Raw genomic sequence first — 27,707 nt, forward strand, 5'->3', positions numbered from 1 at the left:
AGATGGTCAGTGACGAGAAGAAGACAAGAGGCATCCTTGAAGATTTAGGTCATGTTAATCCAACTGTCTACATCAAGAGGTCCCATTCTTGCTAGAAAACCACCCTGGTCAAGGGCTCCAGATAAGGTAACTAACAGCTAATAAAGATGAATATACTCCCTACTTTATCCTGATTTGAAGCAGAGTTGATGGGTCCAGCAAGTTTGTTAGTACTCCATGAATAAACAGAATTAGGAAAAAAAATGGTGATTCCCTAAGTGTATCTATTATTCAGGGTTACCCAACCAAAAACAGGAAAACAATGAAACAGTTTCTATTGCATATAGCAAGTCGGTTTGTAGTTGCAGAAATCTGGTTAGAGTTAGTGAGAAGCTTTCACTTTTTGTTTGCACCTGGAGATTGAATGCTATGTGCAGAGTTTAAAATCCCCCTACTTTTGACAAAGCTCTTGCTTTGACTGAGGAGTTTGATTCCATTGTATGGAGAACGGTAAGAAGGATTAGTTATTCTCTTCAGAATCACCCCCTCAGAAGATGACAAGACCACCTCAAGCAAGGAGAAAAAGACCTTTGGCTTTCTATCTAAGGAGGAGGTAGATCGTCCTTTCCAAGAGGCATATGTTTCAAGTGCCATGAGCTGGGCCGCTCCAAGAAGAATGACCCTTAGTTACAGTATAAGCCAACTCCACCAGCATAAACAGCAGCGGTGTGGTTCTTGAAGAGGTATTTAAAAGGAAGTCACTGCACTGACCTCAGTTTTGGCTATGGCATGGTGAGGCGAATCTTTCCAGGCAATGTGTGATGTTAATAATCATGTCATTGAAATGGTATTGCAGTAGGATGGGTTTCTGATTGCATGAAAGTAAAGACTTGAGTTGAGCTAGTGCTAAGTGCACCTTCGATAGATGCATGGGACATTGGAGAAGAGTGCATGTATTATTGGCAAGAGATGTGCCAACAAGCATTCGATTGTGTAAGGTATATTTGTCAGAAGGTTAAGGTGCTGCATGGTAAGTCACCTGTTATATATTATGCCATCAGAAATTGAAGACAGATTGAGGGAGCTGTTGGCGGAGGCACTTTTTTCGTTCATTCCACATGGGGCTGGTGGCTTGTAAATGTGTTATGAGCAGGTGGCATGGCTCCTCACGTCTATTCAGGCTTGTGCTTTGATGAGTACAAGAGACTCAAGAGGCTTGTTCTTGCAGCGAGAATAAGATATTTTGGTAGTAATTTATAAGAAAGTGACATCTCATGATGCACAGAAAATCAGGTTTGATGTTCTGCCTCTTACTTCGAAGGTTTTCAAGGAGTGTGATGTAGCATCATATCCAAAGGTAAGATATTTTCTTTTGCAACCAGGCACACTTCATTACTTGCTTGAGCATCAACGCGGATCACATGTCAGAGATTCTTGCAGATGATAACACTTAACCAAATGGAAAAGAAACAAGTAGAGAGCATTCTTAATGATCACACCCACACGAGACACAGCATTGGTCCCAGTGGTCAGGAACCCCCCTCTACCCCCCACCCCCCTCCCTTCCTTCCCTCTTGGGGAGTATTTTGCATTACTGGATATGATAATGAAAGGTTCAATGGATGTAGCCCTGTTGCATCACCGGAGACTCCGTACTTTATTTCAAGGCAGGATCTTGAGGTGATTCTTTTAGAGTCCGTCCGTATCTGTCTGCTGAGGGGAAGACGCCTTGTGTTTCCTGATTTTTGGGCTGGGTGGGGTGCTGTAGAGCACAAGAGGGCTTTTTGCCCTTCTCTAAGGGGCTTTACACCACAGCTCCTAGCTATCCATTTGGGCTTCCTGGACGGGCTGTTTTTGGCACCCCTGGGCTGCTGGGACCATCCAAACCTGCCCCAGTGAGTCTTGCTCCCGTTTTCCTCAAACGCACACCTTGCCAGCATCCTGCATGTCCTCTTGTAATCAACAGTGTCCAACACCGGCTTTTACTTGCCTTCGGATTCGCAACTTGCTCATTCTCCTAGTTGCCTCCAGGCACTGGTTAGCTCATCACTGACGTCCATCCAAATGAGAGCTCACAATGGTCTTTCAGCTGTAGACTTGGTTCTTCTGGAGTAGAAAGTGGCTTGTATTCTTCCATGTGAAACCTTTTGAGGAAACTCTATGTACTTAGTTCGCTGCATAACAATGCCATCATCTCTATGCGTAAATTGTATGCCAAAATAGTAATGTAAAGGCCCCAAATCTGACATATCAAATTCAGATTTCAAATCAGCCTTGAAATCTGAAATTTCCTCTTCACAAGTCTTTGTTATGAGCATGTCATCTACATACAAGAACCTATGAGAATTTCGGCACGAAATTTCTGTTGTTAATCATGGGGGCTCATATGCGCATCAAGGAATGCCATGGATATGCATGATTAGGAGAGATTAGGGCTTGATAAAAAATCATTAGCTTAACCACAAGAGATTAGCTATGAGCATAATGACCATTGACAACATAATGGAGGAGATATCAAGTGTATTCTTCATGAGATGTGTGCCTCTTAAATAGGCCAAGTACAAGCATTAAAATACATCATGGATGATGTCAATCATCTCCTCAATCAACTCCTACATTCCTCCCCTGATTCTAGGCCCAAAATAAAGTGAACATGTTCCATGCATTCAATGCTCCCCTGGCTCCTAGTAAACTCGTGGATTCTTGGTGAATTCTAGAGCCTAGTAATTGATGTAAAATGCCAATGTTACACATAATAATAACCTCAGACCATATGACTCTTACATACATTGTTGACTAGAGATATTTAGTGAACACTATCTACCAACAAATCTCCTCTCAACAAATATCCTGTTACCTAGTGGTCAGTTATCCCAGGTACCATGCTCTGGGTTTGAAGATAGTCTGTTGCCTTCTAGTATAAACGAAGGCATATGTGAGAGCCCACGCTATGGGATAGTCGAAGATGAGAGTCATGGTCCTAGGCTTTTTTTAGGAAGCCCATTCATCAGCAACATGGTTGGCCTCATGTGAGGCCTCCTTCTCCTAGTCTTCTTTAGTTTCTTCTCCTCCTACAAGGAGAGCTCAAACCTTGTTCTTCAAGAAGCAGTTCTCTTCGATGTGATTGTTCTTTCCACAGAACCCACGAGTCTTGTTGTTTGTGTCGATGTAGCTCTTCTTGGAGTTCTTGCTGGAGGAGCCTTTGTTCTTGTTGAATAACTTTTTCTTTGTGTAGAATACCTCATCATGATTATGGATTGAGCTTTGCTTCTCTTGCAATCTCTTGTACTCTTCAAGTAGTGCGTCTCCACACCATCTAGCTTAGGTTCTGGTAAGTTCTTCAGACCAGACACAAGATGTGAGTAGTCCTCACTAGGCATACTTTTAAGAAGTATTGCCATGGTATCTTCTTCATCTACTGGTGCACCTATAGCTGCAAGTTGAGCCATGAGGCTCTTCATGTAATCAATGTGCTTTGGGAGGCTGTTAGATGTTTTCATTTTAAGCTCATAAAATTAGATTTTTAATCCTATCTTCAAATGTTTCCCTTTTTTACCAAAAATCCTTATGTGCACTCTTAGTCTTAGTGATATGGTGCATGTTTGTGTCACTCAAACCTAGGACTATAATTGCAAATGCTTTTTCATTCTTTGTGAACCATAGAGTTTCATTATCTCCCCTAGTGGTTTGTTTCTTATTCTTCCCATTTGCAATGTTCTAGAGTCCTTTTTTCATCAATACAAACTTGACCTTGGTTTGCTAAGTGTGAAAGTCTTTTCCGTGAAACTTATCAGGGCGACCCTTAGAATCCATTGAGCAATGTCTTACCACTTGGCTTATAGCTCAAGGGCAGTGTCTATTACTTTACAAAAGTTTGATTTGATTAGTGTAAGATGAAAAGATTAAGCAATGATTAATTTTAACACTTCCAAGTGTATGAGCAGAAAACAAGATGATTTGGAGTGAGTATTTGATGCACTTAATCAAAGGGTTTTTGTTATGTGATATGATTTGAGCTTGTAGTAAGTCCCCAATGGCATGAGTGAACTACCAATTGTCCAAAAGCAATGGGATTAGGAGTGATTAAAGCTTAATTAGTGAGCTTGACTCATTGTCTCACTGTAGCAGAAAACAAAGCATCTTGAAAACATCAAAATGAAGTGGTTATGCTCGGAGTAAGCTCAAATTCTCTCAAGGACATCAGGAACAATGTGTTAACTTTGCTGGAAGATCTGGCTCCAGCAGTGCTGACGATTACTCCATTGTGCACTTGGCATCATCTGAATCCAGCGCAATGCTTGATGGTCAGTGCGAACCTCAAAGTCTCGGCCACAAAGGAAATGCTTCCAGTGATTCAGGGCATGAATTACTGCTAGGAGTTCCCGATCATAGATCGAGTAATTCTTTTCCATGGGCAATAACTTATGGGACATGTAAGCTACTAGATGGTCATTCTGTTGTAACATAGCTCCAATCGCAATGTTACTCGCATCGGTGATTACCTGGAATGGCTCGTCCCGTGAGGCAAGCGCTAGACAAGGAGCTTTTGACAAAGCCACCTTGAGGTTCTTGAATGGAATGCCTCCGACGCTTGGGGAGTCATTCGGATCCGTTGCCTTCTAGTATTGACACCTTTAAGCAAATCGGTGAGATCTACTGAGAGGTCAAAGGATCTGTCTATGTGGGTGGAATATGCTTGGCATATGCCCACAAAGGATTTGATGTCTTCTGCGGTCTGTGGTATCTCCCAATTGACTATCTCGGTCACCTTGGTCGGATCAAGTGGGATGCCCTCAGCATTGATTATGTATCCAAGGTACTGAACCTCAAACAGATAAAATTCCGACTTCTTCTCATTGACGTAGAGCTTGTTGCTTTCCAGCAACTTCAAGACTTTCTCCACATCAATGTCATGCTGCACAACCGTAGCTGAAAGTACCAGTATGTCGTCCAAAAATATGAACACACTGTCCAATTACGTCCTTGAAAATCCACATCATCATGCGGTTAAATGTGGTTGGAGCGTTCGTCAAGCCAAAAGGCATGACCACAAATTCATAGTGAGCCCGTTCCGTATGGAAGGCTGTCTTGGGGATGTCCCTCTCAACAATCCTAACCTAGTGGTACCTATGGGCTCTTCAAACCCAGTTTCGAGAACACCTTGGTCCCATTTAACCTCTTGAGAATGTAATCTATTTTAGGCATCAGGAACCTACTCTTGATAGTCAACTTATTGAGTGCACGATAATCGATACACAATCGGGAAGACCCATCTTTCTTCTTGACGAACAGGATCGAGACTGCAAATGGCGACACACTAGGACGTATGAAGCCAGATTGCAACAGACCTTGGAGTCGAGGTCCAACTCCGATCCATTATCTTGGACAGGCAGTATGGAAACTTGCTTGGGGGATCCGAGCCTAGGAGGAGGTCTATCTTGTGGTCCTCCGGTCTAGACGGGGGGAGCTGGGGAGGAAAATTATTCCGAAGAAAAATCTTTTGGAACTTTTCATGGAGAGCCTAGTACTTTTCTGAAGCCCGAGCCATCGTCTTGGTAGTTTGGATATAAATCATTGCACATTGTGTGCCTTTCTTGATTTCTTGTTTAGCTTGCAAGTGGCTTATGAGAGGAAAGTTCGGGATTACTAGCTCACACTTAATGGTCATTGGGGCTTTGGACACATTCCGGGTAATCCTAAAAGTGTGCCTGTCTGTCCCAATCAATGTTTGGCTGGAACTTGTGAAACCTTTGAATTCCCATAATTATGTTTGCTCCTACAAGAGGACATCCTCTGTGTTGCCGCTGTCAAACAAGACAATAACTCTCTGGCCACCGGTGTAGCCAAAGGTCTTGAGCAATTCGTTGTGCTCATACTCTTGGTCTTGGGCGCCCTTCTACTTATCTTCGAGCTTTCAGCTAACAATTGCACCAATTTAAGAATTGGGATCCGAATAACTAGGGACGACTGCTAAGGTTTGTGTGGGAGTTGGGGCCATGGAAGTTGGGGTGGTTGTTTGTGGAGTGGTAGTCTTCTTTGGACAATCCTTAGAAGTGTGTCCTTCTGTGTGACTAAAGAAACACCTACCCTCCTTGTACTGAGCTGTCTCTTCAGCACTCAATTTCCCACCAGTCTTGCCTGCGTGAGCTTTCTAGTTTGGAGTAAGCTTGGGCACGTTAGTTGAGTTCTTGGAGCTAGAGGCTCGCATGCTCTGTCTTGGGGAAGACCCCGTCTGGTTCTGGCCTTTTCTCCCCCAGGTGAGTGCCTTGGGAGTGGAAGGCTGGGAAGTCATGGGCTTTCTGCCATTGTACTTCATTTCAACACTCTACGCAAGTGAGAGTGCATCCTCGAAGGTGGCTGGCCGAAACATACGCACTTCCCATTGGATTTGCGTGTCAAGGTCTTAAAGGGGCTGTCTTTTCTTGTCCTTGTCAGATATGCCCAATTGCAAACATAAGTTTGAAATTTTATTGGGAAATTGCAAGACTGGTTGTGCGTTTTGATGGGCTTGTCCCAAAACACCGATCAAGACTGGTGAAGGGACCAAATGGTGACATCTTCCATCAATCGAATTTCCATTGCTCGCATGTGCAACTCTAGGGTCGAGCTTGGTTGCGGTCGTAATCCTTCAGAAGAGTTGTCTGGTAGAGGATCTGCTATTGGGATGTGGGAAATAGAAGGAGACGGAGAAAAAGGGGCTGGAAAACGGGTTCTTTCTTCTGGGGCCAAGATCTGTGTCTTTCTTCCAATTTGGTGCTCTGGTCTGCGATTGCTCGCATCATCGTTTGGAACATATCATGCACACATGTCTGCCGCCCTCGAAGGAGTGCCTGGTGCTCGTTGTTCCGAAGTCCTTTGTTCTCTCTCTTCGTTGAAGCTCGCCATAGCGGGAAAATGCACTTCCTTTCCAGAACGCAATTTGACCATCCACTATGCGCGTGGGAGACTTTCCGGAGGCTAAAAACCAACCGTCCTTCTAGGGACAGGAGTCACACCAAAGGGGTCCTCCGGAGTCTAGAAACCGACCACACAAGCGAGAGAAAAAAAATTCTCTTTTTTTCTGGTTGTCTGGCTGAATCTTCGCACATTAAGAAGGCTCTTATACCAATGTAAAATGCAAAAGCTCGGTGGGAAGATCGGTAACTTCGATGCTCAGAAATTCAGCAATTGTTCACGATGAAGGTAATGCACAACATAGAGAGATATGTGCAGAGAGAGAGAGAGAAGAAAGAAAGATATATTAACGTCTGTGAAAGGCCAAAGTGGCCTATGAGACCAAAACGTAGTACACAACTGATGGTGTCTCATCAAAAGTAAGACAAAAAGGACTAAAAAAGTCCTAAACAGCTATGGAAGGAAAATACTACTGAGGTACAACAAAAGTGTATAATATCTACAACTAGCATAAGATTGGTGTAATCTGCTCATCTCAGTATCTCTCTCATGGGGTGCTGTAAAATAGAACTAAAATGGCGGGGTAGTCGTCTCCTGTGGCGGGTGATGAAGCAGCCGTGGACGAGGTCCTGGTAAGCGTGGGCGTCTCGCTCGACAAAGTGCTATGGCTCTGTCAAGGGTGACTCCTCCTGAAGGATGTCTGGCTCGCCGAGGGGGTAGTGGAGGTCTTGGTCGTATGTGCCGGGGTGGTCCTAGCCCTGAAAAAATCTGTCATGGCTCCCTGGCGGGGTGGGTCCTGGTGTGCTGTCTTGGCTCGTAGGAGAGCCTCTCGATGGCGTCTGAGCTCCAATAAGAAAAGCCCCAAACACCTTTGATCCTCAAACTCCATCACATGTCGTAATGGTCCAAAACCCTCTCGGAAGAGACACCAGTATCTCCCTCGTATCTCATAGTACACAGTACATCGGCATATGTAGTGCTCCTCTGACTCCACTTCCTGTTGACATAGCTGACAAATGCGGTCTTCTGGCTTCATCCCCTCGTATCTGTCAGTCTCTACCCTCAGTTGATGTGATGAAGTCTGAATCTGGCCAATGGCACTGCGAATGCCATGTGAGAGATGGGTGTCCATGTATGTAGACTGTGTCACAAAGACATCTGGGGAGAGATGTAGAAAATGGTCCCGATAGTGGGCCATCTTCGTGCCTAGTGGTAGGGGGGGGGGGGGGGGGTTGGACCATGTCCTTTCTGCATCTAGCCTCATGATGTCCATCTTGATCACCCTATTCTGCTCAGAGCGACTAAGGTCCAAGAAGGGGCAGTCCAGGTTGTAATCAAATGGAGGGAGTGCATCAATCGTCATGCCATGTAATCTCAGTCTTCGTGCCTAGTGGTAAGGGGGGGGGGGGGGTTTCACCAGCCTGGACATTTCCCAGTCTGAAAGGGGTCTGGTGGACTCCAGGATGCTTAAATATTTGGAAAGTACAAGCTTTGGGAATGGGGGATTATCCTAGAATACAAAGGACCACACTCCTAAAATTTAGGAGAGTTGCTATTTTTGGCCCGACTCCGATGGAAATTCTGTTCGCGTCCTTACATCTGGAATTGAGTAGATACCAAGAGTTGGCAAAGTGCCTATGACAGAATGTCTACCAGTTGGGATATTTTTAGAGGTAAAGATTATGGAAGGACCCATCTCTTAGATTGGGACATGTGGCAAGAAAGTGGACCAAAGTGAGACAAGTGGCTTGACACTTGTTAGAAAAAGGGATCAAAGTGAGACAAGTGGCCTCACACTTGTCACTTCAGCTATTGTGTGGCTCAACACTTGTCATCATAGCCTTCTCTTGCCATTTTAGCTCATAGGAGGCCCAAATCTATAAATTGGAGCTCTCTCTCTTCATTAATGGAGGCTCTCTTGCTGCACACTAGCCTTTACCACCGTTATAGGCTGCCCTAATGATGGCTACTCTCTTTCTCTCTCTCTCTCAGGCTGCCCGTGAAGAATACCGGCTGTTGGGGACTGTTTTGGAGGCTTCCATCGCGAAGAAATACTGAAGGCAAGGGTATTTAATCATTTATTATGATTTCTAGCCATTGTACTTGTTGCACCAGCATTTGTACTTGCTGTACCTGTTGTACCAGCCACCGTACCGGCTGTACCAGCCACTATACTTGCTGTACTAGTCATTGTACTTGCTATACCAGCATTTGTACTTGCTGTACCAGCCACCATACTTGCTGTACCAGCCATTGTACTTGTTGTACCAGCCATTGTACCTGTTGTACCGGTTGAATGGAGAGTTGTACTTGCTGTACCAGCTCTATTGCATGAAGACCCGTGGTTTTTGGGGAAGAATCAGTACCCACACGGAGGTATATGGATTATATTGTTGGCTCGGCATTTCTACAGCCTATGCTCCGGCTTGGTTGCCTCGTGTTGGGCTGTGTTATGGCATTTGTATATGGATAATCCGGCATCTCCCGTGGGGAGAGTAAGGTTATCAAAGCTTGTACATGATATTATTCTCCTTGGGTAATAAAATACTCAAGGGGGGGGGTCGGCTCATTCCGGCCCGTGGAAGCTCCATTTTCAGCATTTGTGGATGTTTTGTCCAACTTTATGTTTTATGCAAAGTGATGATGGATATGTGTTAAGGCTGTGGCCATGTTTAAATGTTTTAATATGCATTGATGGTATCAACAAGTGTGTCAAAGGCCCTAGTCCCCCGGGCACCCGTCGCGAGTTTCATTGGTATCAGAGCATAGACTTCCTTGGAAGCGGAGGCTTCTTTCTATCAATAAGGAAGAGAAAAGATCTCAAGTGGAGACCACACTTACCATCATTGCTATTAAGCATGGCCAGCCACTTTAGATCCTATGAAGCAAGAGCATGAGCAATAGACAGCTTGGTCTAAGGATTTATGAATTCACAAAATTTATCTTGGAAGTGTGGAGTTGGCTTTATGTGCACACGTTTAGCACTCTTTCCATATGGATATTGTGGATTATATTATCAAGCTTACAGGCAAGCTATATGGAGATACTCAGGATATCTTAAGGATATGGTGACGAGATATTTCTTTTGGCTTCATGATCAACCTGGCAAAGAAAAGCTAAGTATACTTTGAATTTACAAAGTTGGTGCTTTTGCTATTTACTATGAAGTGTTTTTGATGTTCACTAACCCTTGTATAGCCATGCAAGGAGAAAGGTGTTGTTGTTTGCCTTGAGATGGTTTCAGGGAAACATTGTTTATGGCTCCCTTTAATGGGATGAATTCTTTTCATGGCTTCCTTTATTGGGATGGATTATATCTATGGAGATTTCTTTCTTGGACGAGATTTATATAGCAATTTCTATGGACGAATCTGTCCGAGTTTATAGAGAAGAAATCTTTGGATATCTCATGGATATGATGCTTTTATGGATAAAGTCCACCTCTACTCCAAGGTGTGTGGTTAGCACGGAGTATGTGGTAAGAGTTATGGTATACAAGGATTATGGTATACAGGTCTATATATTCCTGGACTTCTTTTGTAGGGATTTGGATCCATCCTCAGGTTTATGGATTATGTTTATGACTCCCTTTTACTGGGATGGATTATTCTTTTTGGCTCCCTTTATTTGGGATGCATTGGACTTATGAAACTCATGGTTCACATACCCTATGTAGTGTTCTCTTGTCCTACGTGCTCTCTTGAAGATTGTTTCTACCATGTGTGGGTGGAACAATAGAGAGCAGATGGAAGCGAACATGGGCACTTCAAAGGGTAGTGACAAGCACAATATACCCTGCGTAGTGTTCTCTTGTCCTACGTGCTCTCTTGGAGATTGTTTCTACCATGTGTGGGTGGAACAATAGAGAGCAGATGGAAGGGAACATGGGCACTTGAGAGGGTAGTGTGAGTTGGTAGCCGAAATGCCTACAAACTATTGGTGGCCGAAATGCCTATAAACTATGTGTAGCAGAAATGCTTATGGAACACCAAGTTATCGACGAGTGATTGTTTTATCTTGTTACTTGAGCCCACCTCTCATCCAAGGTGTGTGGTCAGAGTACCAACACGGAGTGCAAGTGGTAAAGTGGACATGACGGGACTTATGTCTATGCCAAGGGTCATGTGGACTGATGTCTTGTTGGCAGGAGACTTATTTTGTCTCGCCCATTTACTTGGGACATGGATTATGATATCTGGACTTATGGGGCTGTTTTGTCTCGCCCATTTACTTGGAACATGGATTATGATATCTGGACTTATGGGACTGATTTGTCTCGCCCATTTATCTTGGGACATGATTATGATATCTGGAGTTATGGGACTGTTTTTGTCTCGCCTATTTATCTTGGGACATGATTTTGATATTGGTATTATGGAGACTTATTTAGTCTCGCCCATTTCTTTGGGACATGGATTCTTCAGTTATATTGGATTTTTGAGACTGTCTCGTCTCGCCCAATCGATGGGACATGATTATATCTTGAATATATGGCTTGAAGCTTAAAGTTGCGGACAACTTTTAAGAAGCTGGGGAGAATGTCACCAGCCTGGACATTTCCCAGTCTGAAAGGGGTCTGGTGGACTCCAGGATGCTTAAATATTTGGAAAGTACAAGCTTTGGGAATGGGGGATTATCCTAGAATACAAAGGACCACACTCCTAAAATTTAGGAGAGTTGCTATTTTTGGCCCGACTCCGATGGAAATTCTGTTCGTGTCATTACATCTGGAATTGAGTAGATACCAAGAGTTGGCAAAGTGCCTATGACAGAATGTCTACCAGTTGGGATATTTTTAGAGGTAAAGATTATGGAAGGACCCATCTCTTAGATTGGGACATGTGGCAAGAAAGTGGACCAAAGTGAGACAAGTGGCCTGACACTTGTTAGAAAAAGGGATCAAAGTGAGACAAGTGGCCTCACACTTGTCACTTCAGCTATTGTGTGGCTCTCCACTTGTCATCGTAGCCTTCTCTTGCCATTTTAGCTCATAGGAGGCCCAAATCTATAAATTGGAGCCCTCTCTCTTCATTAATGGAGGCTCTCTTGCTGCACACTAGCCTCTACCACCGTTACAGGCTGCCCTAATGATGGCTACTCTCTCTCTCTCTCTCTCTCTCTCTCTCTCTCTCTCTCAGGCTGCCCGTGAAGAATACCGGCTGTTGGGGACTGTTTTGGAGGCTTCCATCGTGAAGAAATACTGAAGGCAAGGGTATTTAATCATTTATTATGATTTCTAGCCATTGTACTTGTTGCACCAGCATTTGTACTTGTTGTACCTGTTGTACCAACCATCGTACCAGCTGTACCAGCCATTGTACTTGCTGTACCAACCACCGTACTAGCTGTACCAGCCACTATATCGACCGTACTAGTCATTGTACTTGTTGTACCAGCATTTGTACTTGTTGTACCAGCCACCGTACCAGTTGTACCAACCACTGTACCTGTTGTACCAGCCATTGTTCTTGTTGTACCAGCCATTGTACCTGTTGTACCAGCTGAATGGAGAGTTGTACTTGCTGTACCAGCTCTATTGCATGAAGACCTTTGGTTTTTGGGGAAGAATCAGTACCCACACGGAGGTATATGGATTATATTGTTGGCTCGGCATTTCTACAGCCTATGTTCCGGCTTGGTTGCCTCGTGTTGGGCTGTGTTATGGCATTTGTACATGGATAATCCGGCATCTCCCGTGGGGAGAGTAAGGCCCTCAAAGCTTGTACATGATATTATTTTCCTTGGGTAATAAAATACTCCAAAGGGGGGGGGTCGGCCCATTCCGGCCTCTATGCGGTGTCACACGTGCAAGCTCCATTTTCAGCATTTGTGGATGTTTTGTCCAGCTTTATGTTTTATGCAAAGTGATGATGGATATGTGTTAAGGCTGTGGCCATGTTTAAATGTTTTAATATGCATTGATGGTATCAACAAGTGTGTCAAAGGCCCTAGTCCCCCGGGCACCCGCCGCGAGTTTCGGGGGGGGGGGGGGGGGGGTCTGGACCATGTCCTTTCTGCATCTAGCCTCATGATGTCCATCATGATCACCCTATTCTTCTTAGAGCGACTAAGGTCCAAGAAGGGGCAGTCCAGGCTGTAATCAAATGGAGGGAGTGCATCAATCGTCATGCCATGTAATCTCAGCTAGGTACACATCTGGGCGTACCAACATCGTGTATCGCCATCTGCTTCTAACTGCCTGGAAGAGATAAGTGCTAGGTGTGGGTATCTCTGTTTGGGGAGCTCCCATATCCTTTGCAAAAATGTCATTGACTGGAACATGGCTTTGGTAACCACTGGTGCGGCTCCTATCTCTGCTCTGACAATCTCATGAGGTACCGATGGTTTACTCCGAATCATGCGTGCGATGAGAGAGAGAGAGAGAGAGAGAGAGAGAGAGAGAGAGAGAGAGAGAGAGAGAGGCCATAATGGCCTGGGAGACCAAAAGTGAACTGAGAGTACATCTGAAGTTGGTGTCTCATCAAAGAGAACAACTAAATGAGACTAAAAAGTACAATAAACTGATTGTCTTACAGTTATAAGAACATAATTGTAAGACTCCGAGATGATACTGAGTAGAAAATATTGGAAAATGTATATCAGGTAGATCCATGTATGCTGATCAGTTGAAGTGTTGCCCTCTCGTTAGACCAAATATCTCCACCATGGGGCTGTCTAGAATGGAGAGGTTGTAGAAGCGAGGTAGGCACCTTCGAATGCCGAGCAATAATGGCTCTGATCTGGCGATGGTGAGGATGCCGTGGTCGGGATCGTGGTGGGCGTGGCGGACGAGCACGACATTAGATGATTGCTCTATCAGTGGTGACTCCTTGGGAGCGTGGTCCGTACCTTGATGGCCCAATGGAGGAGGTATCAGGAGGTGTGTGCGCTGGGTTGCTGGTGCTGGTGCCGAAGAAATCTGTCAAGGTCCTTTGTCTAGGTACATCATGGCTCGGTCTCCCGTCTTCCAAGAGGGTCTCTCTGTGTCTCCTGAGCTCAAGTAGGAACAATCCCAGGTATCTTTGATCCTCAAACTCCATGACCCTGCGTAACGGCCCAAAACCCTCTCGGAAGAGGCAGTGATATCTCCCTCGGATCTCATAATAGATTGTACATTGGCAAATGTAGTGCTCCTCTGTCTCTGCCTCCTGGTAGCATAGCTAACAAATGCAGTCATCCAAGATCTGATGCATATATCACCCTATCTCAATCTGCAGCTGGTGTGATGAGGTCCGGATTTGTCCAATGGCACAACGTATCCCATGTGATAGGTGTACATCCATGTACGTTGGGCGGGTGATAAAATCATCTGTAGAGAGAGAGAGAGAGAGAGAGAGAGAGAGAGAGAGAGAGAGAGTTGTATTAATGTCTTCAAAAGGCCAAAATGACCTATGAGACCAAAAGGTTACATCATATCCATGAGGTACATAATCTTGGGTACAAAAAAGTAATAAAGAAAGATAACAAAAATCTAGAACTTTAAAATCTGATCTAGGTACATGAGCAGAGAGCTCTCGTATCACCCTAATACATCCCTCATGGGCCGCTGTGACATGGTGCTCAAGGTGGTAAAACTGAGTTGGCGCGAGAAGGTCCTGTGATGATGGCCCGGATCTTCCTGTGGTGGCGTGGCCATGGGCGAGGGCCATGGGGTCTGGGGCGTCGAGCTCTGCATAACTCAGTGGCTCTGTCGAGTGTCACACCTCTCAGCCGAGCTCCTACACTAGCTTGTGGTCTGGGTATGATGGGTGGATCGGCCCTCGGAGTGCTGGTATGGAAGAAGTCAGTGAGAGCTCTCTGTGCTGGTCCTCGAGCAAGTACAGCTGATCTGGATCTCACTAAGGACTCCCTGTGTCTACGGAGCTCTAGAAGAAAAAGTCCCAGGCATCTCTGATCCGGGAAGTCCATGATCTTGGAAAGTGGCCCGAACCTAGCTCAGAAGAGGCAGTGGAACCTCCCCCGAATCTCATAGTACACGGGGCATCGGCATATGTAATGGTCCTCTGTCTCGAGCTCTGTGTGACAGAGCTGGCATATCCTGTCCTCTGGTGTGGCCGCTCTAAGCCCATATCTGGTAGTCTCCACTCTCAGCTGGTGGGATGAAAGAGAGAGAGAGAGAAAGAAAGAAAGAAAGAAAGAAAGATATATTAAGCGTCTACTAAAGACCCAATGGGCCTATGAGACCAAAGTGGTACAATAATGTCCTTGGCATATCTCATCATGGAATGGAAAATAAAACAGAATGAAAAAATAAATATAGCTATCTCACTGGGTGATACAAAACTGTCCATGGAAACTTGTCATGGAATACTAAGAACATAAAAACATGGGAGCAACATCAGCTCCGAGTAGATGGTATACCGCTCTCCAAAATGTCAAGCATGGGGTTGACGAGTATGGCCGAGAGGTCTCCCTCAGCTATGTCACGTGGAAAGGTAGCTCGATGGCGGTGGAGCATGTCCTGGATCTGGAGCTGGTGAGGTGATCGTGGCCGACGGGGGGGTCGAGGGCGTCGGGCACCCTGGGGTGCAGAGGCTCGGTCCGAGGTAACTCCTCTCGGGCGGGGTAGGTCCATAGCAGCTCGTGGAGGGTCCACAAGATCCACTATGTCGGTGTCCTCCACCTCCTGGGTCCGGAAGAAACTGGTGATGGTTGGCTGCTGAGGGAGGGGGCGGGGTGGCTGGGGCCTGTGTCTCAAGGTGTCCCTGTGCCTGCGGAGCTCAAGCAGGAAGAGGCCCAGGCAACGCTGGTCCTGGAAGTCAATGATCCTGGAGAGTGGACCGAATCCCTCACGAAATAGACAGTGAAACCTCCCGCGGATCTCATAGTATACTGGGCAGCGGCATATGTAATGCTCCTCCGTCTCAACCTCTGTGTGGCATAGTCGGCAGATCCTCTCCTCTCTGGGTGTCCGTACGAGCTTCCCGGCTCTGAAGATGCACTCAGCTCTACCTGTCTCCATTGAGGCGGTGGGAAGAAACCCGTATCTGGCCAATCGCAATCCGCATGGCATGGGACATGTGAACACTCAAGTAGCCCGGCTGCTGGATGAATCCATCCTCAGTGAGTGTGAGGAAGTGATCTTTGTAAAAGTGCATCTTCGTGGGGAGCTCCGGGGGTGTGATCCATGTGCAACGTGTGTAGAGGCTAATAAGATTTGACCGGATAACCCGGTTGGTATCCTCGTGAGACAGCCGGAAAAAAGGGGAGTCCAAACTGTACTGAAGGGGGGGTAGGCGGTCCATGCAGAGCCCATATACTGAGAACCAAGTGGAAACTAGTGCATACCATACTCCAGAGTGCCCCTCAAGTGCTAGCTGTTTGGAGGACTCCAGGGCAAGCCTCGGGTGCCTATGGGGATCCATGTGAGTGATGCGATGAAGGTACGTGACTGTCTGGAAGAGTGCCTCCACTACCATCGGGGCTGCAGCAAACTCTGCCTGGATAATCTGGTGTGGGACTGATGGTTTGCTGCGGATCGCACGGGAGAACATCATGACCTGGGGCCTCTCAACTCGCTGCCAATCCTCATCGGACTAATTTGGCCCCCAGAAACCTGCTCCATACATCAAGGCTGGTGTGACGAGGGTGTCAAAAAGCAAGCCCTTCGTCTTGGGCTCCTGGAAATGTGCCTGGAAGCACTGCCGCTCAAGTAAGCTCAAGGCTGCATATCCCCGCGTCACTCTAGCATGTGCTGCGGGAAGCATGGTAAAGCATGGGCCACTGAAAGTGACTCCAAGGTAGACATAGGATGAGACAATCTCCACAGGATCCCCTCTATATGTGAAGCTCAATCTGGATGTGACGGGGCGAGAGGTATTGAAGACCATTACCTTGGTTTTACCAAGGTTAACAGAGAGGTCCCGCTGAGTGCAAAAGTCATGTAAGGCATCCAACTGTCTCTGAAGCCCTTCGGCTGAGTCTGAGAGGAGGATGATGTCATCTGCATAAAGTAGTATGGGGATCAATATGCGTGCCAGTGTAGGACCAGCCCCGCCTAATCCATCAATGAAGCTCGAGATCTTATCAATGTGGCCGAAAAGAGTGGGTGATAGAGGGCAGCCCTGTTTCACCGCAATGGTGCTGGAAATCTCCTGTGATGTACCTCGTGGGGCTTTCACTCATCCGGTGATGGACGGAATTCTAGGAGATTAGATTTAGCTTCTAGAGCTTTGGTGGCTAATCAGGTATTGCTTGTCTCAGCTTGGTTTATTGCCTCTTGTTGGTGCTGCTCTCGTGCGTGCATTGGCCAATTGCGGAGATTGATCTGCAATTTTCTTTGGTTGGGTTTGGATGGCACCTCAGACACTCGTGCCAGGGTAGCTTGGCTCACAGTTATTCAGCCCAAACGAGAGGGGGGCTTGAATATTATCGATCCGGATGTTCAGTGCAGGGCGTTGCTTTGCAAACTTGTGTTCAGAGGTTTCCTACTAGGCATTAAGCCTTGGAAGGATTTTTTCTTGTCTCAAATTTCTAGATATACACCCAGGGTCGGGAGAGACTGGATGCCCAGCACACGTTCTTTGTTCACAAAGGCTGATTTCAGGGCACCATCTTCCCCTCTTATTGCAGCTATTGTCAGAGCATGGAGAAGCATGAGATCTTTTTTGCGACAAAGGCCTCCTAGGTCTTTGGATGAGGTTGACCGACAACCTATTATGTGAACCGAGCTCATTAGGGATGAGGCTGGTCGGCCACTTGGTGCATCTCGTTATATGCAGTGGTCAAAATGGGAGAGATGTGCACACACAGTTCTTGCTTGGAGGACCTTTAAGAGTCTTCTGAAGGATCGGAGAGGTGCATCCATTCAGCATCTTAGGGGCTCTTGCATTCGTATTGATTAGATTGATGCAACTATTCCGCATGAGTGGCTTTCTGGGACCTTTCACGGAGACTATCATCCGAGTTGGCTTGGAGTTTTTTCGAGGATAGGCATACCTCTTCAGGTCATTGCTCTCCCGGGCCAGGAGGCTACATATTGCATCATTTACTCTATCATGCCTGGAGGGAGATTGAGGAGATGTAGTATGTAGGAGATCATCCCAGATACTAGACTTAGTCCAGTGAGGATTTTTGGTCATTCGGGGAAGCATTGGTTCATTGACCCTTCTCCTCAGATAGTGACTCATGGCTCTTGGTGTTTGTGGTTATATGGTGGCAGTCCTATCAGATATCTTCTGTGGGATCTAGGAGAGTGGGAGTGGATTGATGCCTTCGATCCTTGAAAAGCCTTCCTTTTTTCAGTTTCACTGTCTGGAATGCTAGGCTTCTCCTCACTCGACAGATGCATAGGATCCCTACTCTCAGGCCTCATTGGGAGAGCTATGATATCTCTCCAGTGATACAGCGCAGATATTGGCATAGACTTTGGCACTCATACAGAAGGAGCCAGATCTCTTATTTCTTTTGGTTATTCTTACATGGATGTCTCCCCACCAATCAGTGGAGATTCGTTTTCGGTGTAGCACCTTCCTGTCCTAGGTGTGCTGCAGATTCTGAGACTGTACAACATTGTTTATGGGGATATTGCACTGCACTGCACAGCAAATTTGGGGTTCTGTAGCCCAACTTATGGGCAAATTGAGTGGCTGAGCCATGCATGTGACTTGGGGGGCAGTTGCTTGGCTCTCCCAGTCCGGTCCGCAGCTTTTTTATGAGGGCAATGGTACAGATTCTGCTATTTTCATTCGTAGAGGTATTGCCCAGCATGGCATATTGCAGGATACATCATGGCAGATCTGGAGAGCTAGATGCACGGAGGCTATTGAGGGTGTCCAGATTTTTGGGTCTCAGTGCATTAGTACTATATGGGGTGATGTCATCCATACTCTTATGGCTACTTGGGCTTGCATTCAGGGGCCCTCTCGTTCTGCGCAGTTGAAGCGTGTGATATTTATGCGGGAGTGGTGGGACCATGGCATCTTCTTTTCCTCTAGTACCACAGGTCTTACATGGCATCGTACGTTTTTCTCATACTTAATAGAAGTCTCTTTCTGAAAAAAAAAATAAAAAAAATCTGCACTCTTCACCTTGGTTCTTCTTGGCTGTCCTGGCCCATGAACTGTAGCAACCCCTTGTGAATAATGAGATGCTTGGACTGAATTCTGGTTTACCTATTTATAGGTCCTAACCATGCTGGTCAGCTGGCCCAAACAAGGGTTGGCCTGTTCTATATTTCTCCACAACCTGGTCCCTAGGCATTTAATGCCTTTTATCCATCGTTTCACATTGTTACTGACTGGCCGTCCAGGCTGTGCGTGGCTGCTGGGCAGCACCTAGACCCTGGCCGACTGGCTGCTGGGAAGCTAGTAAGGCCTGGCTGGGCTGGCTGGGCTGGCCTCTAGGGCCTGTCGGCTGCCTGGCCAAGCCCCTTGGGCTGGCTGACAGCCTGCCCAGCCCTTCGTTGGGCTGGTGGGCAAAGCCTAGGGCCTTCTTGGCCCTTCTTGAGTGGCGTAGAGCTTACCCAATGTCCACTCAAGAGATAGAATCTCTCTTCTGGGGTAGCCCTAAGGGCTGGATCCCTTCTACATGCAACCTACATGCTTTTCCTACAGATGCCTAGCATCTGGTTGCAAACCAAACACCCAGGTCACTTGACATCATTCTAGAGGGAGACTCACAGTACGGATTGGCATTGCTTCATGTGCAAGACAATACACACTTGTTCTTGGACGCTTAGAGTGAAACCCTGGTTGACTCGTCCCGAACTCGGCTCACATGGGACTAGTTTCCACTCCAGGTCCTAGACCTTCTTGTTCAGATATGTCCACGTGGCATCCAAGTGCGGGATGCACGTGACAGAGACTGAGCTCGAGTGACTCGTTTATCAATGCCCTCGAGCTCTTTGTGAAGCTGTCTGTAAATCTTCTCTTGCTCATCACGTACTATGTCGCTCTTCTCGGCATGTTGCTGTTTGTGATGCTCGAGCTCCTCAACATCAATCTACATACCATATATTCACTAGTAGTTATTATTGACTAGTCACTTCAACTTTTTTTTCAGTATGGGTACGGAAAGCATGGTACCGGCACGTTAGCTATTGAAAGTACTGAATGGATGAGTACGAGTACGGAATGCAACTATGGAGAGACATCTAGAGTACATAGAGAATGCGTGGAGGGTGAATGATGGGAAAAAGTGCCCTTGGTTAAGCTCCTGCTCATATGTAGCACTACCATAAGTATGCATTTGCCTTCATACCTGTACTTGCTTCAAAGCTAGAAAATATATTTTGAAGACTTGCTTGAGTGTCTTTCATGCTCTTAAGACTTAATTGCTGTGTATGAGGGGATTAGAATCAAGATGTGGTGTCAAAACTAAAAGCTGTCGCTAGTGAGTGTTGTTTGATACCAGCGATATATAGGAGATTGGAATCAATTATTCACCTGTACTTGCTTCAAAGCTAGAAAATATATTTTTAAGACTTGCTTGAGTGTCTTTGAAATCGGCCTTCAAAAACTCTGATGGGCAGTAAACAAACACTTCACCACACACAAGCACTTTAACTGAACTGAGACATGAAAATAAAGAGGGAGATAGAGTGGGAGTTAGAATACTCCTGCACAAGAGAACTGCGTTGGCCCCAAACCCTGGCGCCCCTTGTGGTATTTCTTTTATTTCCAGAAGTTGTTGCCCCCCTATCCCTAGGCCTTCCTTATATAGGTCCCTGGCTGCCCCAGCTTTTTAAAAAGCTGTGCTAAAAAAGAAACTTTAACTTTTTACAACAAAAAGCCTCTGCTTTTTGCACACACATGCCAAAAAGTGAGGAAAAAGCTGAGCGCCGATGTAAAAAGCTGCCCTCCTGCCACACTCAGTCACCATGTGTAAGCACGGCTGACCTGCCTGCTGTCCACGGCCTGATCTGAACCTGTGCGCCTTGCTGTCCCTGCTGTCCGCTGCCAGATCAGCAGCAATCTCTTCTTCTCTCTCAACACATCAGCCCAAAGCTTCTACATTCTCTCTCTTGCAAAGAGGGCTGCAAACTACACCAAGCGGTAACAGTCTTTCATGCTCTTAATTGCTGTGTATGAGGGGATTAGAATCAGGATGTGTTATCAGAACTGATTCATCTGTGGTTTAAAACCTGTTAAATATTCATTCAGGAGTTCAAACGAACCCGTGGTAATATAAATTCATTGCGAGAGCATGCAGAGCTGTTGACATCAGTACGCAATGACATCAGTGAATATAAGGTGAGATTGTTGTCTTGCTTTGCATGGTTTTAAGATTATCTGTTCCAGGGTTTCCTTCTCAGAAGTGCTGTAACATTCAGGTGCACTTGCAGGCATCTGGGAGTTCATCACCTGGACCAAGTTTACTTAGAGAGAGGGCAGCTATTCATGGTAACATTAATCAGGTAATAAGACAGTAAAAATCCAATGAAATAGTGTTTATTTGATTCTGCATGCGTGAGGCCCCATGCTTACCGCTGAGACAAAAGTTTCGGATTATACCAGATAGAAGAGGTGATCATTCAGGCACAGTCAACAAGGGGAGCTTTATCGACCCAGCGCAGCATGTTCATGGAAATCCAGGGGAAAGTCAAGCATCTCAGTGATCGCTTTCCTGTTATTCGCAGTGTATTGGGTAAGGGAAAGATTACATTTGAGTGTGGCATGTATGTGTCTTTCTCATCTTTTGTTATGTGGCTATTTTTGGCTGCCCAGACTTCTTCATGTCTCATTGTGCTGGTAAAAAATAGCTATGGCATGAATTCCTTGCAGGAGCCATAAGGAGAAAACGCTCAAGAGACACAATGATACTATCAGCTGTTATTGGGGGCTGCACCCTATTTCTTCTCATTTATTGGTTATCCAAGTAGTCTGCTCAAAGCAAAGCATCTGGTCCAATCACGGCATCGCACACATGCTGCCAACTGTTCTTTTGGTCTGGTAGTTCTTTCCATTGTATTTCACTCTAGCTGTTGCAGACAGAGCACACAATGCCACGTTTGTAATTTTTGACTGGCAGTATCTTCGAGGAGAGAGTCATGTTGAGCAAGGCATGCAATGGACACGACCTTGGCAGAGAGATTCTATGATTTTGGTGGGCATGTTCACCAATGTTTTTATAATTTCCTTTTTGATAGAGAGTGGCCTTTAGAAGGGATTTTCCATTCTCAATCAAGCCTTGAATCCAGCTCACAACAAACAAAGGTGGAGAAGGAGAATTTTACGAGGGAGCACTAACTTTCAATTTTTTTTTTGGCTTTCCAAGAACACCATGTCTTTAATGCTGATAGAATCAAAGCATCTGCTTGTTTTAGAAACAGATTCAACAATGCTAAGTCCCCAAGCACATATCTATGCTGAATGGTCCCCACCCTTCTGCTTCAATAACCCATATCTTGAACAGAGCTCTTGGGCCAGGTGTTATTGTAATGTGTCATGTATGATAATGTTAATCACTTAAAAAGTGTGGGCGAGAGGTGGCACATTTTCCTAGTTTTTCCAGAAGAATGTCCCCCTTGTGTGTCAAGACCATACCTTTTTACCATGTATCATGTGTCATCATAGATATGCCAACAATATCTGTAAGAGCTTCAATATTAACCTACCCTTACTTAAATCATGATATAGTTCTATATCTGGAAAGAGAAATTTTAATTGACATGAGAGGGATTTGTATTCACACCACTAGAAAAAGCACATCACTTAGTGAGACCATGCACTAGTGCGGAGGATTCAAAACAACAAATCCGTCTTGTCACTCACATCTATACTTTGAAGCGTCGGGTTTAACTTGTTAAATATCCCTAGAAGGTAATGCATTGTTGTGGTTTCAAATGCTAGAAGACTCACAAAAAGGGACCATGGAGGATCTCGAGCTAGCATTTACCATGGGCTTCTTAAAGATTGGTGTCAAGCACAGCTAGTTACACAATTGTATCAATTCCAACAGCTTGAGTACCAATCTGTGAGGGATTGTATCAACCGCCTTAAGAACTTGAACAATAGATTACTTGTTGAGGAGAAACCATGCCAAACCAAGCTCAGGTAAATTTTAATTGACATGAGGGGGTTATATATTCACACCACTAGAAAAAGCTCATCACTTAGTGAGAACATGCAATAATATGGAGGATTCAAACCAACGAATCCGTCTTCTTGCTCACGTCTATACTTCAAACCACTGGGTTTAATTTGTCAAGCACATCACTTAGTGAGACCATGCACTTGGTTTAACTTGTCAAGTATGCCGTGTTTAAGCACGTCGTGGGCCAAAACCTTGTAAAGCCAACTCTCTTTTTTTAGAGTGGTGATTTTTGAAACATATTGTTATGTTGCCAAAATCTTGTGTTAGAGCTTCTCCACCATCACCTGCACCATCTCCAAGCAAGCACAAGCAATCCACAACAATTTGCAAAAGTGTAGAGCAATCAAATACTTGGGTGGTGTAGTGGTGGTTCGTTCACGCTACTTGCAAGCGTGAGTCCAAGCGTGAGCCATGTGTGACCATCTCTCCTCAAAATCAGGTTGTTACAAAGTCCCCTCATACCCTTTAATTTTTGTTTGTTGCTTTGATTGCTCCTTAGTAGAGTTGGTATGGTTTGGAGTTTTTCTTTTGTTTTTGTTTTTTTTTTTTGCAGGTTTCCCATCACCTAACCTTGGTTTTTTGCCTTTGGCTTCAACACATACTTCAATCCTGCTTTGCAAAGACAAAGTTTCTACCTTTCTCAAACTTGGCTTTTACTTTTGCTCAAATCTATGATTCTATAAGCTTTGCATAGTATGTAGTTTGATTTTTCTCCATTTTGGGCCTTTACATCATGCAAGGTTCCTACCTTTCTCTAGCTTGGTTTTTACATTTGCTTAAGTCTAAGCTAATAGCTCTGTAGAGTTTGCATTAATTTGGCTTTTGGTTTTTCTCTGAACGCAACCAGATTGCCAGTAGTTTACTAAGTGTCAACCTATGTTTTCTTCCCCTTGCTCACAACTTCTGTCAAATGAGTCCTCTTCATAGAGTTTACTTCCTTGCTTGAGTCATCCTCCTTTCCTCCTCCCAAAAACACTTGTGCACTTGCCAACAAGACTATGGGATTAATCCGAGTACACGGAAAGGAACTTAATAGGAATCACCATGTCAGAGGCAAAGACATCAGGTCGGAGTCTCCCCCGCTTTACACTTCATCGATACTCACAACAAAAAACCACAACACAAGAGGAAGTGCTAATGCTTGACGGCACAAAGAGGCGGATAACCCCGGATAAAGGTGTTGTTCGAAAGGCCCTCAACTTTCTCGCACTGTCTCAAAAGTTTCATGGAGGCCACATTGCCATGAAAGAGGATAAAGACCTCTCAAGCTCAAGAGTCTATGCTCAAACACATCCGCATTTCAGAGGTCTTGTCCCTAGCATGTGTCGTTACATTTCTATCTCAATAGAGGGTAATAGATTGTCACAACAGGCTCCCCCTCATGGTGCTCTAGAAGCTTCACCAAGGCTGATTTGTAATGTGGGCAAATCTTTTCACCCATGAGCTGCAATGATCCTACAAAAATTGTGGAGAGAGAGAGCTTGAGTTCTTTGCAAGAAAATAAGCATACACAAGAGAGCAAGACACAAGAGAGAGTAATAGACTGCCACAACATGGTCATAGACTGTCACCACAGGGTCCCCCTCAAGGTGCTCTAGAAGCTTCACCAAGGTTAGTCTACAACGTGGGTATAACTTTTCACCCATGAGTTGTAGTGGTCCTACCAAAACTAGAGAGAATGTAGGGGAGAGAGCTTGAGTTCTTTGCAAGCAAACACACATAGACAAAAGAGTAAGTGTACACAAGAGAGATGGATGGTTACATTTTTTTCTATCTTCTTCTCTTCTACAACCATAATCTAAAGAGATAAGATTGCAGACTTTAAGGGAAAATACTCTCTTACTATAACATATAATGGTCGGTCCAAAGTGTGAACCGATTATATGAGCTGGCGCTCTAACTCTGCCATACTCTAGTAATCCAAGTGTGGCTATCACATAACTCACATAACTTGTCATCCACTGGTAATATATCAACCATAATCTCACCAACTGTGATAGTGGCACAAACGTGGAAGCTATCACCCATGTGGGTCATCAATGTCCGCAGCACTAGCTGAGCTCGAGATCTCAACACTTCTCCTCGAGCTTAACTTCACACATTGCACTCCCAGTAAGCTCCTAAACCTGTGGAAGTTATGTGTACCAGGTGCCTTCGTGAAGATGTTAGCTACTTGATCCTTTGTGTTGATATATACCGAATCCACATCATGTGCTAGAACTTTCTCTCATACAAAGTGATAATACACCTCAATATGCTTTGTCCTAACATGAGAGACTGGGTTACTGGCCGTCTGTATGCTACTTATGGAAAGATTTGTGTTCATAAAGTCCATAACCAACTATGGACTTTATGTAACTAAGAATCTGTCTAGCCACATCCAAGAGTGGCTTTCTGGGGGGCTTGCATAAGCTGACTCACAAGTCCAACACTATAGCTCAAGTTTGGTCTAGTAATGGTCATTTAGATCAAGCTACCTACTATGCAATTGTACATAGTGGGGTCCTCTAGAAGCTCACCTATATCTACAGAAGCTTTGTGTTTTCCTCAAATGGCATTAAAATAGGCTTATAGCTTGTTATACCATACTTCGACAACATGTCCAAGCCATACTGTTTCTGTAACAACAAAATGCCATGAGGTGATCTCACCACCTCTATACCCAAGAAATAATGTAGCTCAACCAAATCCTTCATCTCAAACTTTTGCTTTAAAAGCATCTTGACATCATGTATGTCAGTATCATTGTCACCCTAGTGATAATCAAGTCATCTATATAAATGACTAATAGCATAATCTCTCTATCTGTCTTTTTCACATAAAGTGAAACGAATGCATTGGATATCTGAAATCCAATGGTAACAAACAAGATACTCGTTGATCTTCTTTGACCATGCTCTCGGTGCTTACATTAAGCCATATAAGGCTTTGTGTAACTTACACACAAAATCTGGGTGTGCATCACTCCTCGGTGGTTGCATCATGTATACTTCTTCTTGCAAATCACCATGCAAGAAGGCATCCTTTACATTCATTTGATGTAACGAAAAACCCTTCACTATAGCCATAGCAATGACAACTCTCACAATTGCCATGCTTACAATTGAGCTAAATGTCTCCTCATAGTCAATGCCATAGGTCTACACATAACTCTTAGCCAACCAATCTTTTTTGCTCACTGATCCATTCACTTTATGCTTGACCTTATACACCCACTTACATCCAATTGCCTTCTTTTCTATAGGCAAAGACACTAACTCCCATATTACATTTGCATCCAATGTTGTCGTTTCCTCATCCATGGCATCTTTCCCTTTTTTTATTTCTAAGTGCTTACTCAAAACAAGTAGCTCTAACTCTTGTATTGCTTTAACCTTGTAAGCATAATGATGGGTTGTATATCCATCATATCTTAATCTGTCAATAGTGTAACACACATGCAGTGGAATTATGTGTAGATGTAGAAATCTATCACACAAAGTCTCACACTGCCTTCTTTATCCTGAGTTTTACGAGTCTTTAACAATCCACTTTATCACTTCACACTTTAAGAGATGAGAGAGAGAGAGAGAGAGAGAGAGAGAGAGAGAGAGAGAGAGAGATCTGTATACCTTATTAGGTCCCAAATTACCCATTGAAGGGCTTCCTTCTATTGCTAGGAGTATTTTGCTTTCTTACTTCAAAGAGAATGACTGTATGACTGACTTGGGACAATAGATAAGCCAAACACAAGACCTTTGAAAGACCAAGAGTCGGGTTGAACTGTACACACGGTTGTAGAAGCACCAATGATGTCCAATCTCAAGGCCAATGCACTCTTCCAAGGGGCTGTAGGAAGGCTGCAAACTGTGGCTTAGAGATGGGCTGTTTTGGGACTACTCTAGATTGTGAATATTCAATGTGAATGAATGAACATGCTCTGCGTTTACTTTAACCTTGATGGCTGGAGCAACCGATGAAGTGGATGTATGGTGAAAACTGTTGAAGGCTGAAAACACAAGGGACTGAAGCGCTTTCTCCTTGTCTGAATGCTGATGATGTGTTTTATTGATGGTGAATGCCTATATGCTCCAAGAAATGATGCTCCCAAAGACTAAGGGCTGAATCACTTTTGCTTGAGTGATGAGATGCTATGGAATGAAGCAGATGATGCTATTTATATGCACATGAAGTTGGTCGGTTGGCTACAAAGCTGGTCGACTGCATCAATAATGCTACACGACTTGTTATCATGTGATAAATGCTGCAATAATGTGTATAAAATGCTAAAATAATGTTAATAAATATGATAAAAATGTGAAATAATGTTGAATAATATTCTAAGGCTTCTGCAATGGTCTATATGCACATGGGATGAATGCTATACAAATGTAGACCATGAACTGATGCAAACCCTAAGTCTTCTACTGACTCTACATGCATGAATGATTATCTCCAAGTGGGTTAAGGGACTTGGACTGACACTCTAAGGCTGTGGAATGATCTACATAGCTCGTGGTTGACATATCCTTGACTGAGGATTACAATGGGGCCAGGACATATACAACATTTTCATATCCTAAAGGGTCCTACTGTCTGTAGAATGAAGCATTGATGATGAGCCATCTTGTCACCTTGCACTATAGTGCAGAGTGCATGTGACATTCCCTCTTGCTTAGCTGGCGGTGGTAGGTTCATGGCTTCCAAGTAGTCTGCCAATAATTTGGGGTACTCATAAACCAAATGGCTTCATGGGTACCTCGATCTCGGAACTTCGTGTAGAACTGACGGAGTCTTCGATCGGAACCATGCTTCCAATG

General features: G+C 44.8%; 1 protein-coding gene across 2 annotated transcripts in view; it reads left to right on the top strand.

Annotated features, from left to right (window-relative positions):
* LOC147638662 (Golgi SNAP receptor complex member 1-2-like) overlaps positions 1 to 22,287 on the top strand; it is a 45,602-nt gene extending 23,315 nt beyond the window's left edge. The window contains exons 4-7 of one of the 2 annotated variants that reach the window (XM_086798613.1): positions 20,976 to 21,065; positions 21,146 to 21,229; positions 21,330 to 21,459; positions 21,597 to 22,287. In XM_086798613.1, coding sequence (XP_086654739.1) covers positions 20,976 to 21,065; positions 21,146 to 21,229; positions 21,330 to 21,459; positions 21,597 to 21,694 — 402 coding nt within the window. In that variant the 3' untranslated portion in view covers positions 21,695 to 22,287. The remainder of the gene's footprint in view (positions 1 to 20,975; positions 21,066 to 21,145; positions 21,230 to 21,329; positions 21,460 to 21,596) is intronic. The other variant, XM_086798614.1, reaches the window with a different exon arrangement.
* Positions 22,288 to 27,707: the final 5,420 nt, after the last annotated feature.

The sequence above is a fragment of the Cibotium barometz genome, chromosome 5, assembly GCF_041138505.1.
Source record: "Cibotium barometz isolate CiBa-2024 chromosome 5, ASM4113850v1, whole genome shotgun sequence".
In the NCBI taxonomy this organism is placed as follows: domain Eukaryota; kingdom Viridiplantae; phylum Streptophyta; class Polypodiopsida; order Cyatheales; family Cibotiaceae; genus Cibotium; species Cibotium barometz.